Here is an 18,319-nt window from a genome sequence, read left to right on the forward strand (position 1 = left end):
GTGTGTGTGTGTGTGTGTGTGTGTGTGTGTGTGTGTGTGTGTGTGTGTGTGTGTGTCATTTTTCGGGCACTTATCCTCAACCGATTTGCTCGCAACAAGTTGCATTCGACGCAGAATCCTGTCCCATTGTTTCCTATTTGAAATTGGCCAGATCAAACTATGGGATCAGAAGTTATGGCCAAAATACAAATTCATACGAAAAAATCGCGTAAAAAATGTCACTCATTTTTCGGGCACTTATTCTCAACCGATTTGCTCGCAACAAGTTGCATTCGATGCAGAATCCTGTCTCATTGCTTCCTATTTGAAATTGGCCAGATCGGACTATGGGATCAGAAGTTATGGCCAAAATACAAATTCATACGAAAAAATCGCGTAAAAAATGTCACTCATTTTTCGGGCACTTATCCTCACTCGATTTGCTCACAACAAGTTGCATTCGACGTAGAATCCTGTTCCGTTGTTTCCTATTGAAAATTGGCCATATCGCACTATAGGATCGAAAATTATACCATTTTTGCCTTTCTCGTATACTAAGTATAAGGTACACTGGGGGAAGTGGAAAAAGGGGGTAAGTGTAAAATCGACTGGAAAAATTGCAATTGTAAAGACTTTACAGTTTTTACCACACCATAACATTGTGTGTCTTGATATAGTTTAATGTTAACACTAATACTATGTTAACATCTGTGTTATACTTACACCAACACAGTTTACTCTGGATCTGTGATTTTAGGTTTCGCGAGAAGCTAATTTTTGCATTCATAAAATCAATTCTTACTTGCATAAATTGCTCCTTTTTCCGATGATTTTGCACCACAGGGAACCATTATAATACAATTAAACTAATCGCAGTCAATTTGTAGTGGTTAGTACCATGAAAGCAAATAATTTAAAAGATTTTACACTTACCCCTGGTATCAAAAACTGCGGGGGAAGTGGAATATGTTCTGATCACGCAAATTTTTCTTTTCCTCCAGGGTTTATTTTGATAGCTGTGAATCTTAATATGTTCCTTCTTTGTTATCATTGTGATTTGATTAATGATTGGACTAATATACATAAGAAAACGCCTGATTAATCCACCTATCGGTATTGATGACTTTCACATGTTTTACATATGAAAAAAAGTGTATAAGAAAGATAAAAATAGCACTGATAGGTAAATATATTCCATAATACATATTCATTTATATGCATAACAAGTTTCGCCGTTGAATGTAATTTGTTGCGAACAAATCGGGTAGGAACAAGTGCATGAAAATAGGTGATAATTTTGTACGTGTATTGCGCACACACATACATACAAACACGCACACACAGACATCATATCAATTCGTAAAACTGAGTCGATAAGCTTATACCAATGTAAGTCTCATTTTCCCTAAAAAAAAACATCTTTGGGGCGAACATACAGATTTTACGTACACTTAGTGTTCAAGAAGGCACAACCAGCCCTCCCCTACCTATTTCAAGAATTCCTTGGGGACCTATTCCGTTAATCCAATGAAATTATTCAACAAAAGATACTCAGAGCAATTACCGTCTTGATTTTAATCACATATCACTACTCATCACAATTGGAGGTCAAGATAACTTGGGTTTTCCACTTACCCCATTCCGCTAGGGTAAGTGGAAAAATAACTCCCAAATTTCAAATATATTTTTATAAATTTCAAGCGGCTAAAATGGTATGAATTACCGCACAGTTGGTGCAAAATGGACTGTTTTTGGGAGCCCATAATGATTGAATGCATTTAGATCATTTAAATTGGTTTTACAATAATTTGAACATGAACTATCGATTTTTCCTTTTCCACTTCCCCCAGTGTACCTTACGGTAAAGGCTATATGATCGCTCCAAAAACAAACTTTTTATAGAAGGCCCGGAGACCCATAGTGTTATATACCAATCGACTCAGTTCGACGAATTGAGGTGATGTCTGTGTGTGTGTGTGTGTGTGTGTGTGTGTGTGTGTGTGTGTGTGTGTGTGTGTGTGTGTGTGTGTGTGTGTGTGTGTGTGTGTGTGTGTGTGTGTGTGTGTGTGTGTGTGTGTGTGTGTGTGTGTGTGTGTGTGTGTGTGTGTGTGTGTGCGCAAAACTACTCAAAAAATGTCACTCATTTTTCAGGCACTTATCCTCAACCGATTTGCTCGCAACAAGTTGCATTCGACGCAGAATCCTGTCCCATTGTTTCCTATTTGAAATTGGCCAGATCGGACTATGGGATCGAGAGTTATGACCAAAATACAAATTCATACGAAAAAATCGCGTAGAAAATGTCACTCATTCAACCGATTTGCTCGCAACAAGTTGCATTCGACGCAGAATCCTGTCCCATTGTTTCCTATTTCAAATTGGCCAGATCGGACTATGGGATCGAAAGTTATGGCCAAAATACAAATTCATACAAAAAAATCGCGTAAAAAATGTCACTCATTTTTCGGGCACTTACCCTCAACCGATTTGCTCGCAACAAGTTGCACTCGACGCAGAATCCTGTCCCATTGTTTCCTATTTCAAATTGGCCAGATCGGACTATGGGATCGAATGTTATGGCCAAAATACAAATTCATACGAAAAAATCGCGTAAAAATGTCACTCATTTTCGGGTACTTATCCTCAACCGATTTGCTCGCAACAAGTTGCATTCGACGCAGAATCCTGTCCCATTGTTTTCTATTTGAAATTGGCCAGATCGGACTATGGGATCAGACGTTATGGCCAAAATACAAATTCATACAAAAAAATTGCGTAAAAAATGTCACTCATTTTTCGGGAACTTACCCTCAACCGATTTGCTCGCAACAAGCTGCATTCGACGCAGAATCCTGTTCTATTATTTCCTATTCGAAATTGGCCAGATCGGACTATGGAATCGGAAGTTATGGCCAAAATACAAATTCATACGAAAAAAATCGCGTAAAAAATGTCACTCATTTTTCGGGCACTTATCCTCAACCGATGTGCTCGCAACAAGTTGCATTCGACGCAGAATCCTGTCCCATTGTTTCCTATTTGAAATTGGCCAGATCGAACTATGAGATCGAAAGTTATGGCCAAAATACAAATTCATATAAAAAAATCGCGTAAAAAATGTCACTCATTTTCCGGGCACTTATTCTCAATCGATTTGCTCACAACAAGTTGCATTCGACGTAGAATCCTGTCCCGTTGTTTCTTATTGAAAATTAGCCAGACCGGACTATTGGCTTAGATGTTATGGTCAAATTACTATTTATTGTGAAAAAGAGTTCAAAAAAGTCTAGCTCACTTTCTTAGCACTTAGACTTCATCTATTCGCGCTCGCAACAGATTGCATTCGACGCAGAATCTTGTCCCATTGTTTCTAATAGAAACTTGGCCGGTTCGTACAATTGGGTCAAAAGTTATGGCGAAAATACTAATTTTAAAACTACTAAATAAAATGCCATTTTTTGCTCTTATGCTCATCCGATGTGTTTGCAACAAATTGCGTTTGGCGAGAATTTTTTTTATGCATATAAACAAATATGAAAAATAAGACCAATCCACATATTAGTGTTATTTTAGATTATTTCAAACCTTTTGAACGAACGAGAAAGGCATCATCACCGCTAGGTGGATTAATCTGGGTTTTTACTTTAACGAGTATTCCAAACCTTCCGTTTAGCTTGTTAATAATCAGTAATGAACCTGTGTTTTGTTCCCGGTATAAAAATCCTTATGAAAATGAATTAACTATTTCGTGAATTGGATACACTTTTATTGTGCTCAGAAGGGTCCACCTGGGGCTTAGGTGAAACAGTCAAGTAAACAGTTGAAACTCGATGGTCAACTGTGATGAAAAGAAGAACAAGTGTCAAAACAAGAGAAAAGAAGCAGCGTCTTTGCAGGTCTCGTCTCAGGTTCATAAGAAAACTCCCTCCTACAAATTATTGATTAAAGCGGCGCCAAAGAAAGCAATTTATGGGAATTATTGGCGATTCGGAATAATCTTGAATGTGTTGGCGGGATTTTGTTAGCTAACTTCAATGACAAATTTTATTACATCAGTTTACGAAGAGAAAGATAAACAAAATGGTAGGATGGATGATCGATGGGCCTAAATTATCTCAATCCGGTAGTTTTATTTTAATTTTTAAAGTTGATTATCCGATTTCATATCAAGTTTGTTTACATTTACACTAATATTAGTCATGCATGGGCAGTAAATTTATTGATTTTTCTGTTTCTTTTATCTTTACAGAAGGCGACAAAGGATCCTGGGAGGCTGGTCTATCTTACGAATGTCGGTCTTTGCTGTTCAAGGCACTTCATAATGTTATTGAAAGGTAAGTTGGGGAACTATGGAAATATTTTTTCAACATTTCTCAATTGATGAAATCATGCAGCCTAAAGCAAGCAATGTTTATTTCAACTTTCAACGACCATGTATTCGAAGGATAGTCAGATTCTCAACAAAAAGAACTCATGCAATGCAAGCCTTTCCATCATTTAGTTAGGGTTCTGTAAAACCGGAGCACCTTTTTAACTGACTGGTGATGATTAATTATTTTAATGATTAGATATTTTAGAGCGTCTTAGGGGAAATGCTAACTTGTGATATTTTATTCATATCATTTCCTGCGTACATTTATTGAAGGATATCCTCAGTTATGGGATGGTTATCCTGGGCATAGGTGAATGACAAACTAATAACAAGAAAATAACAAATTTTGCTATAATATCAGGTGTTGTAGTTTTTATTTTAATCGCAAATAATATTAAGGGTCTGTCTCATTTGGAGAATTAAACTTAAAAGTGACAGTTTGAAAATTAAAAAATCGCCCCGTTATAAGAATGGCTGGTGCTACCCAGCAATTCCAATAGGACATCGATGGAAAATGATTCGATATCTGTCAAAAGTAACCTTGCTCTGCGAGCAGGGTTATTCGATAATTATGGAAATGTCACTTCTAAGTTTAATTTTAGTTTAATTATCCAATTGAGACAGACCCTAAGTAGTATCGCAAGAACAAATTGTCTTATAACTGTGCGGTTTAGCAGAATTCCGACCATATGTATTTTGGGGTATACCTCGGTAGGCATAGGAACGTTAGGCATAAGGACGATAGGCATAAGTACGTATCATTTTTTGTAGACCTTCTAGATTCGGCAAAGTCTTTCGGCATCTTCCAGACTATATGCCAACGTATTGAGTCACGTGATTGATGATAAATTGAAGCCGCTAAGAGCAAAAATGTAAAAAAGTACGTTTTCCCATACTAATCTCCATGTAAATTTAAAACGCGATACGGCATGCGAGGTTGCAACCAATCGAGCCCATATTTTGCACAGTTGATTGGGGTCCCAAAATGATTCAGAAAAACCTTGATCTCACTTGATCGGACGAAGTTTGCGTTTTTCCATACAACTGCGCCCCACTTTACTAGGTATACAAAAATGCGTAACAGAGGGGAGTCTAGAAATCTCAAGAAGTAGTGGACGTCATATTTGAATCACCCCTTAATCTGGGTTATTTTAGTGCCTCATGACTATTAGAATGAATAAATCACACATTTTCTTCAAATCTGGATGATTTTCATTCGTTATTCTCAATTTTTAGTCGAGTTTTCAAGGGTGCCCACAACCAAAACACAAAATTTAAATGTTCAAAAATATTAAATTTACGAAATTGTCAATACAATTTTCCAAATCGACGAAATCAAGCTAATTTTCTGTAGTAAGGTTATTCGTCTATTTTTATCTAAATGTCCTACTAGGGACAAAGTTGTGGACAAAATACAAAAGGATGTCCTCAACCGAACATCTTCCCCTAATATGGTTTTCTACTCCTATGATCAAAAGTTCAAATCTAGCGCAATATTTTTTGTACAATGCTGAAATTAAAGTCGATTGTTTAGCATAAGTAGGCAAACGATCTACGGATGTTTCATCCTCATGGGCGTTGTGGTTCTCTCAATTCGTGTTCTTGAAAAATTACTAAAAAAGCACGTGGTTTCCAAGATGGCCGATTTGTGGCTTTGTTGTATAACCACCTTAATTGTACCTTAACAGATACGTATTTCGACCTCAACAGTAAGGTCGTCTTCAGTGTCTCGTACTCCAATCCTAGAGAGACGATCCAAATACACCGATCATTTTGCTTTTTTGAATAATTCTGCCGTGAAGCAATTAAGGGGTCGTACACTAATTACGTAAGCACTTATGGGGGGAGGGAGGGTCGGTCATTTTCTTACGCTCCATATGAATAAAAATTAATTTGTATGGGAAGAATCTTACATGGGGGAAGGGGGGTTGAAAAAAATCAGAAAAATTGCTTACGTAATTAGTGTACGGCCCCTAATCAGAAACTATTTCGGCGTTTTCTTCGAGGCATTGATTAAGCAAGCGCATGTGATCTTGAAGCGTCTAATCATTCCTGATACGATCGTTGAAACTGAAACAACGACCATACCTGACGATCGGTACGAAGAAGATGGATATTTTTCTGGTTTGTCGGTTAAAGAAAAACTTGTGAAGAGACTAGCGTTGCTGGTGGCAAATACGTTGACGCCAGCATCCTTGCATACAATTCGTATAGAATTCTCCTACTATGAATCGGAAAGGATTCAGGGCAAGTATTTAACACTGATTTTCGACGGTCTTGGACCCATTCGTCCTACTTCGGTTGAACCCAGGGTAGAAATATTTCACAGTCAATGCAGTGAAAAACATGGATCTCAGTATAATCTGCAGTCGCCTGCAGTGAAAAATTGCTTTGACTCGGTTTGTTTGCAACAACTTAAGTAGGCAGGCAGTGGAAGAGATTTTTCATTTGCCCAATAAAGTAGTTTTTGGAATGGACTTACCTATTTTTGAACATTAGATGAATGGATAACAATCCCATTATTTTAGCATTCATGTTCATGTCACTATTTTCATTATTATAGTGAAACAATTAACCAAAACTTTTTTGAACAACATTAGAACACTCGTTGCCAAAATTCGGCTGACGATTTTCACTTGAAGCAGCACATTATAATTGCCTACCTTACGGCTTATACAAACGTTTTACAGTGAATAATGTTGAATCAGCTATACCAATTTCGGAGTTGGGACGGTAAATCCGACGCGAAACGAGATAAAAAACGCGGAAAACTTTCTTTTAAAAAACTGAACTCGTTTGATATTTATTTTTTATCTGTTTTTCTTTTTTCACGAATACAAAGTATGTCATATACAAGGTATGTTGATTTGCTTCAAACTTTTTGACGCATAGATGTATCTACACCTCCCCTCAAATCAACTACTCCTAAGCCCTCTCGATGGCGTACAAACAAGACCTTTCCCAATGCTTTGGTGAGCGTATCCGCCACTTGATCAACCGATGGAACTCGTTCCAGCCTTACAACCTTCTCCTTAACCTTCTCCCGAAGAAAGTGGTAACAAACATCATAATGCTTTGATCTTCGCGTCTCAGGGTTTTCTGAAACACTTATACACCCAAAGTTATTCTCAAACATCGTCACAGGAAGCTGAACATGGAGTTACAGATCATTCATGGCCTTCCAGTAGCCATAGAACCTCCTTGGTGGCATCACAGACTGCTACGTATTCTGCTTCGCAGCTGGAAAGTGCCACAATACCTTGTTTTCGGCTACACCACTGTACAATGTTTCCGTACACTTTAATGCAAAATCCTGTAGTTGATTTTTGATCCACTAAGTCGTTAGCCCAATCGGCGTCAACGTAACAGCAAAGAGCGGGTGCGCTTTCATTCTCGCTGTACACCAAAATTAATTTTACCGCTAAGGTAACGCAAAACTCGCTTCAGACACACCCAATGTTCAGCCGTCGGGTTCTCTTAAAATCGAGCCAGATACGTCAAAGCAAAGCATATATCCGGCCGGGTACCTGACATCAGGTACATTAAGCTGCCAATGAGTTCGCGATACAGTTCTCCCACTTTGTCTTTTACCGCGCTTGTCTTCGACTTCAAGTTCTGTTCCATGGGTGTTCCAGTGGCGTTACATCCTGTCATTTCAATTTTTCCAACAAACGTTTAGTATACGCTCCTTGATTAATCTGCAAAGTACTCTTTTCTGGACACGTTTGAATACGGTTGATGGTATTCCGAGATCTGTCATCCTGAATTCACTTGCCACACTATCTCGAATCTCATCAATTACCTGAATACTACTGCCACACAGCAACATGTCGTCTACATATATCACCAAAAACATAACAGTGTCTCCACGGACTTTGTAATACAAACATACATCTGCCGTGGACTGTTGAAAGCCCAAACTAACGATGTACTCATGAAACGTATCGTTCCAACATTTCGGACTTTGTTTTAATCCATACAGTGAGCGTTGTAATTTCAGAACGTATCCAGGCTTCAACCACAGAGAACAGACGTTCATCTTCATTCGCGTGCTTGTGTAAAAGTTTGTACTGGTCATTTTGAAGTATGTCGTTATGCCCCCGTTGCGCGGTGCTAGTGTGCTGATGAATATGGTTAAAATTTGCCGTGTTTTACTTTTTAGCGCTAGTGTTCATTCCGAATCGCTCCTAGGCTCGCTTCTAGGTTGCAGCACTACATTGTTTATGTAGTGTATGCCAACGCCATCACTTAGTGAGATTGAGTTTTTATGTCGGACAGCCTGCTTTAGCGGCGTTGAGGTGCGATTTAAATCTTTACACACGTTTTTACCGAAATTTTGTTCGAGGATCAATGTCTGTTCTCTGTGCTTCAACATCATTCCATCTGGTGGGTACATGTAGACTGCTTCCTGAAGCACCCCATTGAGAAAAGCAGTTTTAACATCAAGATGTCGGAAGTGGTAGTTGTTCTGCACACCAAGAGCCAGTACAAATCGTATGGTAGCAAGACGCGCCACCGGTGCATATGACTCTAAAAAATCGACCCCACGCTTCTGTATAAATCCGCGAGCCACCAATCTTGCTTTGAACTGTTTCGATTTTCCATCGTCTGTATCCTTGAATTTAAAAACCCATTTAGAGCTAATGATTTTCACGTTTCCTGGATTCCTCACTATGACCCATGTTCCGTTAATCTTCAACGCTTCCATCTCGTTTTCAATAGCTTGCATCCACTGTGCCTCGTCTTCTCGACCACGAACATCTTGGTATGATTCCGGAGCATACGACAAAAAACATTCAAGCGCCATCGCAGTATTTGCAGATAGGTCGTACTCCCCGGTTGTCATCCAGGTTGGTTGTCGACGATTCCGATCCGGTCTCTGACGAACTTCTAGTGGGTCCTCCACTGGCTGCAGCAATGAATGTTCGCTCTCCACAAAGTTCACATCCATATCGTCGGGTATACTCCCAACAGACAGGAATTCATCCGTTTCATGTTGATTGTTTTCTGTCGATTTTTCCATCTGAATGTCACTCACGTCAACAACAAGCGTCCCCTCGTTTTGCGCATCCTCCTTGGAAAAACATTTTTTTAGTTCATTGAACTTCACACTCCGTGAACAGACAATTTTCTGCCTAGCGACGTCCCACAGGCGCCAGCAATTCACTCCATAGCCTAAGAAAACACATTCCACTGCGCGATCTTCTAACTTCTTCCTGCGTTCCTTCGGTACTGTCGCAAACGCTTGACAACGGAAAATCCGTAGATTCGAGAGATCTGGTTTTCTTGAGAACCACAATTCATATGGTGTCTTTCCCAGCACGGCGCTAGTCGGGCTTCGGTGGGTAAGGTAAACAGCGGTATCATCACCCCAAAGCTTTTTATCTACCTCGGCACCAATTAACATCGCACGAGCTTTTTCGCAAAGGGTACGATTAACTCGTTCTGCCACTCCGTTTAACTCTGGCGTGTAGGGCGGCACGAACTCCAACGCGATCCCCTCAGTAACACAGAACACCTTCATATCCTTACTGCGGTACTCAGCGCCGTTGACGCATCGTAATCGCTTCAGTTTGATTCCAAAATGCGTCGTTGCCGTTGTGTGGAATTGCACGAATTTCGATACTGCTTCATCCTTGGTCTACATCAGGTATACAATAACCATGTGTGTCCAATCATCCAAAAACATGATGAAATAGTTATAACCGTCGTATGTGGTGGGAGTTATAGAACCGCCACGTCACTGTGCACTAACTCAAGCGGCTTCGTTGCTCTCGTTCTCGTACCGTCCTCTGCTTGGCCCGTGCACTATCCTCACAAAAATCCAGCTTCTCAGACAGTCTATCACCAATCCCACTGACCATGTCTTCTCCAACCAACGAACAAACGCTCTTCATGTTGAGATGCCCTAACCGTTGGTGCCATATGGAATTAACACCTACTTCAGCCACAGTCGCTTTCGCAGACAGTTCCCGTTGTCCCACAATTCTGAGCCATAGTAAATGCCATTTTTTACAACCGCTCGTGCAAATACCTTTCCGTCTTTCGAAATGCTCGCACCTCGCCGGTCGAATACCACTTTGTTGCCGCGCTCTACTAGCTTTTTAACCGACATCAAATTATCTCTGCACTCGGGAACGTAGATCACATCATGTAAAATCACTTTCACATTCTCCTCTCCATCTGCTATGATGTGTCCACCCATTGTCCCACACATTTTAACACCATCCATAGCTATGGCAATTTGAAATGGTGATTTTAGCTTCGCCACACCCGATAGTACAGAGACATCATTTACCAAGTTCCGAGCACCCCGAGTCAAGAATGAACCATATTTCATTTACCTGTGCAGAGTTTGAGGGAGCATTGCATTCATTAACTGCCATAGCGAATACCTTTTCCTCACTCTTGACAGCTGCCGCTGTACCGTCTGTGCTGTCGTTCATTTTTTTCGGGCATGCCGCCTGCAGATGCTGCTCAGATCCACAGATGTAACTCCTACGCCTCGGTTTGAATTGCTTCTGCTTTCGCCCTTGTATGGTCATTGCCGATGAAAACGTTTCGGACAACACGTCGTCCGACGACTTGCCATTTATTCGAAGTTCCTCTTCCAGCAGGTTCGATTTCACCTTCGTCAAGTTTAATTCCTCTCATCCATCGTTTGTAATGCAGCAACCACAGGTCGATATTGCTCGGGCATCAGCATCAACAATCGTACCACCTTATCGATTTCGTCGAACTGTTTCCCAACATCACGCAACTGCCGAATACTTTTGTCGAAGCGCATAAAGAACGATCGCAATGTTTATTCGTCATTAGGTTTGAGGTTATGCAGCTCAGTTTCCAGTAATAAACGTTTGGCGACACTCGACCGATTGAAGATGCTGTTCAAGACATTCCATACCTCATATGCCGTATTGCAGTCGCGAGTCATGTCCAGAGTCATGTCATCATGTATACATCGTATGATCAAGCATTTTGCTTTCTTATCATTCCGCTTCCAATCATCATCCTCTGGATCCTCTGGCTCTTCCTCCTTCACATGATCGAGTAGCTCTTTCTCGTCTAGGAAAACTTCCATTCGGTAGCTCCACTCAGCATACCCAGCTCCGGAAAACTGTTTAATTCCGATCTTCTCACTGTTTTCCTCAGCCATACTCGTGCGGGTCCACAACCTGTTGAATCAGCTGTACCAAATTCGGAGTTGGGCCGGTAAATCCGACGCGAAACGAGATAAAAACGCGGAAAACTTCCTTTTAAACAACTGAACTCGTTTGATATTTATTTTTATCTGTTTTTCTATTTTCACGAATACAAAGTATGTCATATACAATATGTTGATTTGCTTCAAACTTTTTGACGCATAGATGTATCTACAAATAATGTACCAACATTTCATGGGCTGAAAAAGCATCCAACACCAGAGCTGAGATTAGGAAAATTGGCCAAACATAAAGTCCATTTCGCACGAAACTTTTGATGGATTAAATAATAGATTTTTAACCATTATTGTTGTTTTTTTACTTAGCGTAATAAACAAAAGCATGAAAGCCGTGTGGCATAATTACCGTTAGATCTTCAATATATGAATATTTAAATTGAAAAATGTGCTCTTCCACAACATAATAGGCCAAGGTTTGAGCCTTTTCCCCTATAAAAATATGATTAAAACGTTTCAAAGTTAATCGGAGGTTTGAAAGTTTATCAGAGAATTATCTGACAATATTGTGGGAATTACCAGGGATTGTAAAGGAGAAATCTATTCCGAAAGGCTTCTCAGAGTCTATGAGGAATTCTTTTCATTCCAAAAAGTGCTCAATGATGTATTGAGATTTTCCAAGAAGTCTTGAAGTTTCTAATAGTATCTGCACTTCCATAAAATTGTTGAAAACTCTCTGGAAGTACGTCATTATTCCTGCTAGTTCAGGGAGGGTCAGAGAATTTCTGAAATTTTAAAAGAATTGACGAACTGACTGTGAATTAATCAAAAGCTAAATATCTAAACAAGGAAATATGTTACCGTCGTCGGGAGTGACAATGGGTCAAATGGGGGTGAGAATGGGTCACTGTTTCAACTACTTAGAATGCTTGTAGAAGAGATTGAATGCATCTGAGGGCAAGAAGACCAAAATATAAGAGACCTTTTTGAACCATTTGGCTCTACGACCTTCTGACTGCCGGTGAAAGCGATGACCCATTCTCACCCCCCAGACCCATTGTCACCCCCGATGGCGGTATACTATGTTTGCACTACGGCCGGAATAACATGTTATTCAAATTATCGACAAAAAAAAGCTCATCAAGATATCCGAATAACATGTTACAAGGCCCTAGTGCGAACATAGTATTAGCTTAACTTAGCTATAATACTGACTATACTTGTTAATGGTGACTGGTTAGAACTTATGTAAAGTGCGCTACGATCCAAATGAATAAAGAATTATGACAAGCCTGGAAAGTCGCTGAAATTTGATAAAAGTATTCAATAGATTTGATAATTCAGTTTTTGTCCTACCTACGTCTCAGAACGTGGCCGCGCCTCTGATGACAAATGTTGTCAATATGAGAAACACTAGACTGCGGGCTTTATGAGAATCAAAGTGATGCTATCATGCTATCCATTGATTTCTTATAATACTATCGGTAAAGTTTCGTGGAGCAACTTCAATAGTAAAGTTGCTCCACGATTGATGTGACCAGCAAGCATCTTGCGAGACGTGATTCGCCGTCAGTATTACCACAGAGAACAGACGTTGAAGCTGAACTCGCTATGTTGTGATAACTTTTTACTGTTCATTTTGAATAACTTTGGAATGTCGACGTTATCCCGTGCATAATCAGCGCTAGCGTCATCAAAAAATGCCACTGTGCGCTAGTGTCGTTACGCATGCAAGAGCATACCAGCGCCATCGTGTTGTCAAAATGAGATTGTGAGTTGCAATGTCGACGTCGGTGGCGTTGAGGTTCGGTGTGTTTGTTTACACATGTTTTGCAAGAAATTTTGTTCGAGCCTCCATGTCTGTTCTCTGTGGTATTACGTCACTGGCTTGAAAATTTACACAACTAAAATTCGAATAAAACTGCATTCCGTGTAGATTTTGGCTCAACAAAAATATCTATAAATATTTGTGAAACCGTATGAATTGGTATAACATTGGAAAATTAAGTTGAAAAATGCAACGTCTGCTCACATTATCCACGATAGGTACACTCCCGGTCATAAGTTTGGGTTCGCCCTTCAAAACCAAAGTTTTTTTTTAAATATTTTTTTTTTTTGCGATTGTGACCTTCATTACTCAATCGAAAGATAATGAATGAATCTTAACCATTCATATGTTTAACAGAACACATTATTAAAATACAGCATGTTCAAAATTGCCCTATTCTTCGAAAATGGCCCGACAAAATGTTCGTGAGTCCATACACTTTCAATAGCAGTTTTCAGAATGTTAGGTAAAAATCTGGATTTTTTAAATCACTGAAGTGTAGTAATTAACAAGTATGATGTATTTCGGCCAAAAGTTTAGGATCACCCATAACAATGATGAGTCAGCCATAAGTTTGGGTTCTCCCCCAAAAAATAGCAATAAAATCTCTTCGCCACACTAAGTTACTTAAGCGGTAATTCCACAGTACAGTTTGTATTGCCAATAATCTAGAAGTTGAGACGCGACCTAAAACCTGACAATATTGAACGCTTTGCAATTCGAATTCATGTAACGGTCTCACGTTCTAATCTGATATGTAATTATATTTCTTTTATTAGTTACGTTTTCAACTTATTTTACCTTACCACTCGCATATAAAACCAATAACTTACTCCACTATTTCCGTTTTTCTTTTATTTCATCTTCCGACCGCCACACATCCTGTCATCGAATCCACATGACGACGACGACGATGCCGATCGAATGCCGGCTGCTGTGCTGTTGTTCCACACGCGTTTCATTCATCACCAACCGGTACATGACATGATCAACAGATGTCTACTCTCGCGGGACGTCGTTCGCTTGGGCAGGTGGTTCGTCCAGCCCAGCTCCAACAGCGAGCGAGTGTTTGGCAAAAGGTAAGTCAATGCAGATGCTACAAATTTTGTTCATATATGTAGGCTTGAAGTTGATGACCAACTTCATAATGCCAAGCATCAATTCGCGTATCCGTTATTCAGTGGTCGTACGGAAGTGCTCTTCCCACTGTTAGAAAAATGGGTTTTGCCTAGCACTGAGATTCCTAGTGCAGGTGAAATCCGTGGGAAACAAAAGGCTTCTTCCAACAGCAAACCATGGTGGACTTCTGGGACATTTTCGTCAAGCAGGTAGAAAAGTCTTCGTTCCCCCACCAACAGCATCACTATGATATAAAAAGGCGGCCTTCAGCTGAATGACGGACTATCTAGACATTTCATTAAAAAATATACAGAACCTCGGAAAATATTTGCACTAGTAATATATTATTCAGAAAATATATTAAGCTCGTTTAGTGGAATGTATTAAAACTGTCTCACCATGTTCTTGTTCCTGAGTCTGTTATTTACTTTGTTGTTTCTTCTAACTCAGCTACATCGAGTTTCCTTCCCATGGAAACTCGATGTAGCTGAGAGTTTAGAAATCCAATTGACAGGTACAAACAGCGCTGTTGAATAAGGATCAGGGACATGGCAGCTCTTGGCTCTTCAAGTTTCTACCTAAACAATAAAGTAATTTACTGTATAGGTAAATAAAGTAGGCAAATAAGATTAGATTAGGTACCTAGCGTAGTATAAATAGTGTAAGTTGCGATTGTTTTCTTCAAGTCGAGTCAAGTACAAGACTGAAGACGACCACACAGTTGTGGTCGAAATACGTATCTGCAAAGATAACGAAAAATTAACTGGTGGAATTAAATGGACAGTACTTAATATATTATTACTTGATTTCATCAAGAGTCTAATGAACAATATTTCTCAATGTTTATAATTTTCAAAATTATAGCTTTCAAATCAATTCAATCTGCTTCCTAACGACGGAAGTAATAACTCCTAGTTTTAAGAAAAAAAATGTTGAAAAAAATACTTGTACCTACCTCATGGTAATTCCTCAAATATGAAACACGTTATTTTGAACATTGAACAATTTTATTATTGAACAAAAAAAGGCATTATGTATTTAAGGCAGAATTATTTTTCATCAATTTGGAAAAAAAGGAAACTTAAATGCTTATTTCATAATTGAAATTACTAAAAATAGGGTCAAATATTTTCTAAAAAGTGTGTATATTATTTTTTTTACTTTACCACACGTGACCGATGATCTGATCTGAACTCCTTTTCCCCCACAGCTCTCTCCATTTATCATTCTCCTTCGCGTTCTTCGTGCATGGTGATAGTACTGTATGCGCATCGATGGACATCCGGGAACACCCTCCGGTGCGACCTCTCATGATCAAACACCTGGAGGAAGCCCAAGCCCAGCAGGGTAACAATGGGGCGTCTAACAATTCCACCGCCTCCCCCACCAGCAACAACAACAACATCAACGGGAGCAATCAAACCAGCGGTTCCGGTGACGTCAAGCCACGGTCAGTTATACTGGCGCCATTCGGTCTCGCCGCGACCCTCACCGGCCAGAGTTACAAGGCCAGCGATCCTCAGACCCAGAAGGTGCTCGATGACTGGAGCGCATTCTACCCGATCTCGAACAAGAACATCAACCTCTCGGAAAGTGCCGACACGGTACCACCCATTGTGGAAATTATGACCGGTAGGTTTGCAAAGTCTTATTAATGTCAATAATAATCTCATTTGGTTCATTTTTTCTTCTAGGCGGTGTCAAGATGCGATATCCGTCCAAGTATGTGCTGGTGACCGATATCGATGACTGGTCACCACCGTCCAGCAACGGTTCCACCGGATCGAGCCAAACGACGGTGTCGAAAACTGCCACCGTTCAAACCACAGCTTCTCTCACGGCAGCCGTGTCCAGTGCGCTGGGTGCACCTAATAGTGATCTAACCTCTAACAATAGCAAACGACAACCCATCTCTGACCCGAGTAGCAGCAAGCCGATTATGAACCCACCGCTCACTGTGCCGGAATCTCCGCCGAACGATCTCGGCAACCAGAATAGCATGTCATCGGCGATCATCAACAGCTCACCGGCCATCCTGCTACCGGAACGAGTCTGGCAGGACTGCATTATGCACGCAGCCCCCACAATCCCCCCGCCTCAACAGTCCCCTCTGAGCGAGGGGGCTGGCGGGGGCGGTGTGACCATCAAAACGGAACCCTCCTCGAATGCATCCTCAACGCCGACGTCCTCGTCGGGTTCGTCGTCCGGCAGCAGTAGCAATAATGAGAACAGTTCGTCGATGGCGGTGGCTGCGGCTGCCGCCCTGGTCGACGCCAATGCGAACTCCGTGTGGGAGATTACCGATCCCAACGTTAAGGTGCCGTGTTCGTGCATCAAGTGAGTATTCCTGGCTTGCTCGGGGTGGCTGCTGATAAGATTTTTTCGATTCTCGGCAGTGCTGTGCCCATATCAACTTGCCCTATTTTCAGTTTTGTATGCCGATTATTATTCTTAGCTGTTTAGTGTTTGCAGTTTACTTACTTCGTGCATATCTCCTACTTTTTGTTTTGTTCGTAAATCGCTGTGCTAATAATTCAATTTTCTGCTGTATACTAGTGTATGTCATGTTGACTATATTTTACCTCTTTGATAATAGATTCCGATAGATCTTACTTATTCTGAGCATGCTGAATACTTTCTTAGAAAAAAGTATTGACATACCTTTTATGTATAAGCTTGATTGTAATGTTTAAATCTATGAAACACATTTTAAAATGCTTCAAACAATAGATTTTACTAGAACTTGGCCTTAGCTTCATTCTTTTCAAAAAAAGATATGATAAAGACGATACAGCCCCAAACTTGTATGTTACCCTACTTTCTACAATCAGTATCCTACTAAAGATCATATTCATAATGAACAGCATTGTCTGCTGCAACATGAGATTAATTAAATTAAATTAATATCAAATCCAAAGTTGGCTAAACAATGCACTACCTTTCTACGCATAATGGTTTCATGCTGGGTCATGAAGATTTCAACTTCTAATCACATAGCGGTGATGTATGTTTTTCGAAAACAAGATTCCGTCATCGGAGGTGACAATAGGTCCGAGTATGAGAATTGATCATCGCTATCACCGGCAGTTTGAAGGTCGGATTGCAAAATCGTTCAAAAAGGTATATTTTTTTTAACCTGCTTGCCTTCAGATTCATTTAATTTATTCTACAATCATTTTAAGTAGTTGAAACAGTGACCCATTCTCACTCCCATTTGACCCATTGTCGCTCCCGAGGCCCCGACCACGGTATTACTTTGTTCGAAAACAACAGTGAAAACGACATCAAGTCTATTTGTCGCATTATTAATTTTCTATTCATATTTATCTCGCGGAGAAAAAATTCATAAATCATTCAACTACGATACTCTAAATATCTTTTTGATTTATGATTATTGCATCTGTTATTTTATAGAGTGGTTTTCATTGAATTGGTATTTCATGCTTAACTCTCCCAGGCCCAGCCACTTTTAGTGACAATTTGGGCTAGTTCAAATTCAAAAGAATTTTATCCTGAGATATGACACTGTGACATCTAACATATGCATATATGCATCCAAGTGGACAATAATAATTCAAGTTTATAAATACACCCAGGTTTTTTACACGGTTGGAATTCATTAATTTCTCGGTTAACCTGAACTTTTACAGCTTTTTAAATACCCCCTGAATTTTCTTTGATTTTTTGTGAATTTATTGGTGGGGTTAACTCATTTCTTCATTGTCACTGAAGGTCTTAAACGACCAAAACCAAACCGTGTAAAAAAAAACCTGGGTGTAAACTAGGAACAATTAGGTCAATAGTAGTAATTATTGACATTATTATTCTACAGCTTGTCATGCGTATTAATAAATAAACATGT

General features: G+C 39.9%; 1 protein-coding gene across 2 annotated transcripts in view; it reads left to right on the top strand.

Moving 5' to 3' along the window:
• Positions 1-18,319, top strand: part of LOC134218397 (mediator of RNA polymerase II transcription subunit 13) — a 145,122-nt gene that overhangs the window by 104,384 nt on the left and 22,419 nt on the right. For both annotated transcript variants that reach the window (XM_062697341.1, XM_062697342.1), the window contains 4 exons: positions 4,229-4,313; positions 14,334-14,417; positions 15,668-16,089; positions 16,152-16,794. In XM_062697341.1, coding sequence (XP_062553325.1) covers positions 4,229-4,313; positions 14,334-14,417; positions 15,668-16,089; positions 16,152-16,794 — 1,234 coding nt within the window. The remainder of the gene's footprint in view (positions 1-4,228; positions 4,314-14,333; positions 14,418-15,667; positions 16,090-16,151; positions 16,795-18,319) is intronic.

Source organism: Armigeres subalbatus, chromosome 2, assembly GCF_024139115.2.
Source record: "Armigeres subalbatus isolate Guangzhou_Male chromosome 2, GZ_Asu_2, whole genome shotgun sequence".
Lineage (NCBI taxonomy): Eukaryota > Metazoa > Arthropoda > Insecta > Diptera > Culicidae > Armigeres > Armigeres subalbatus.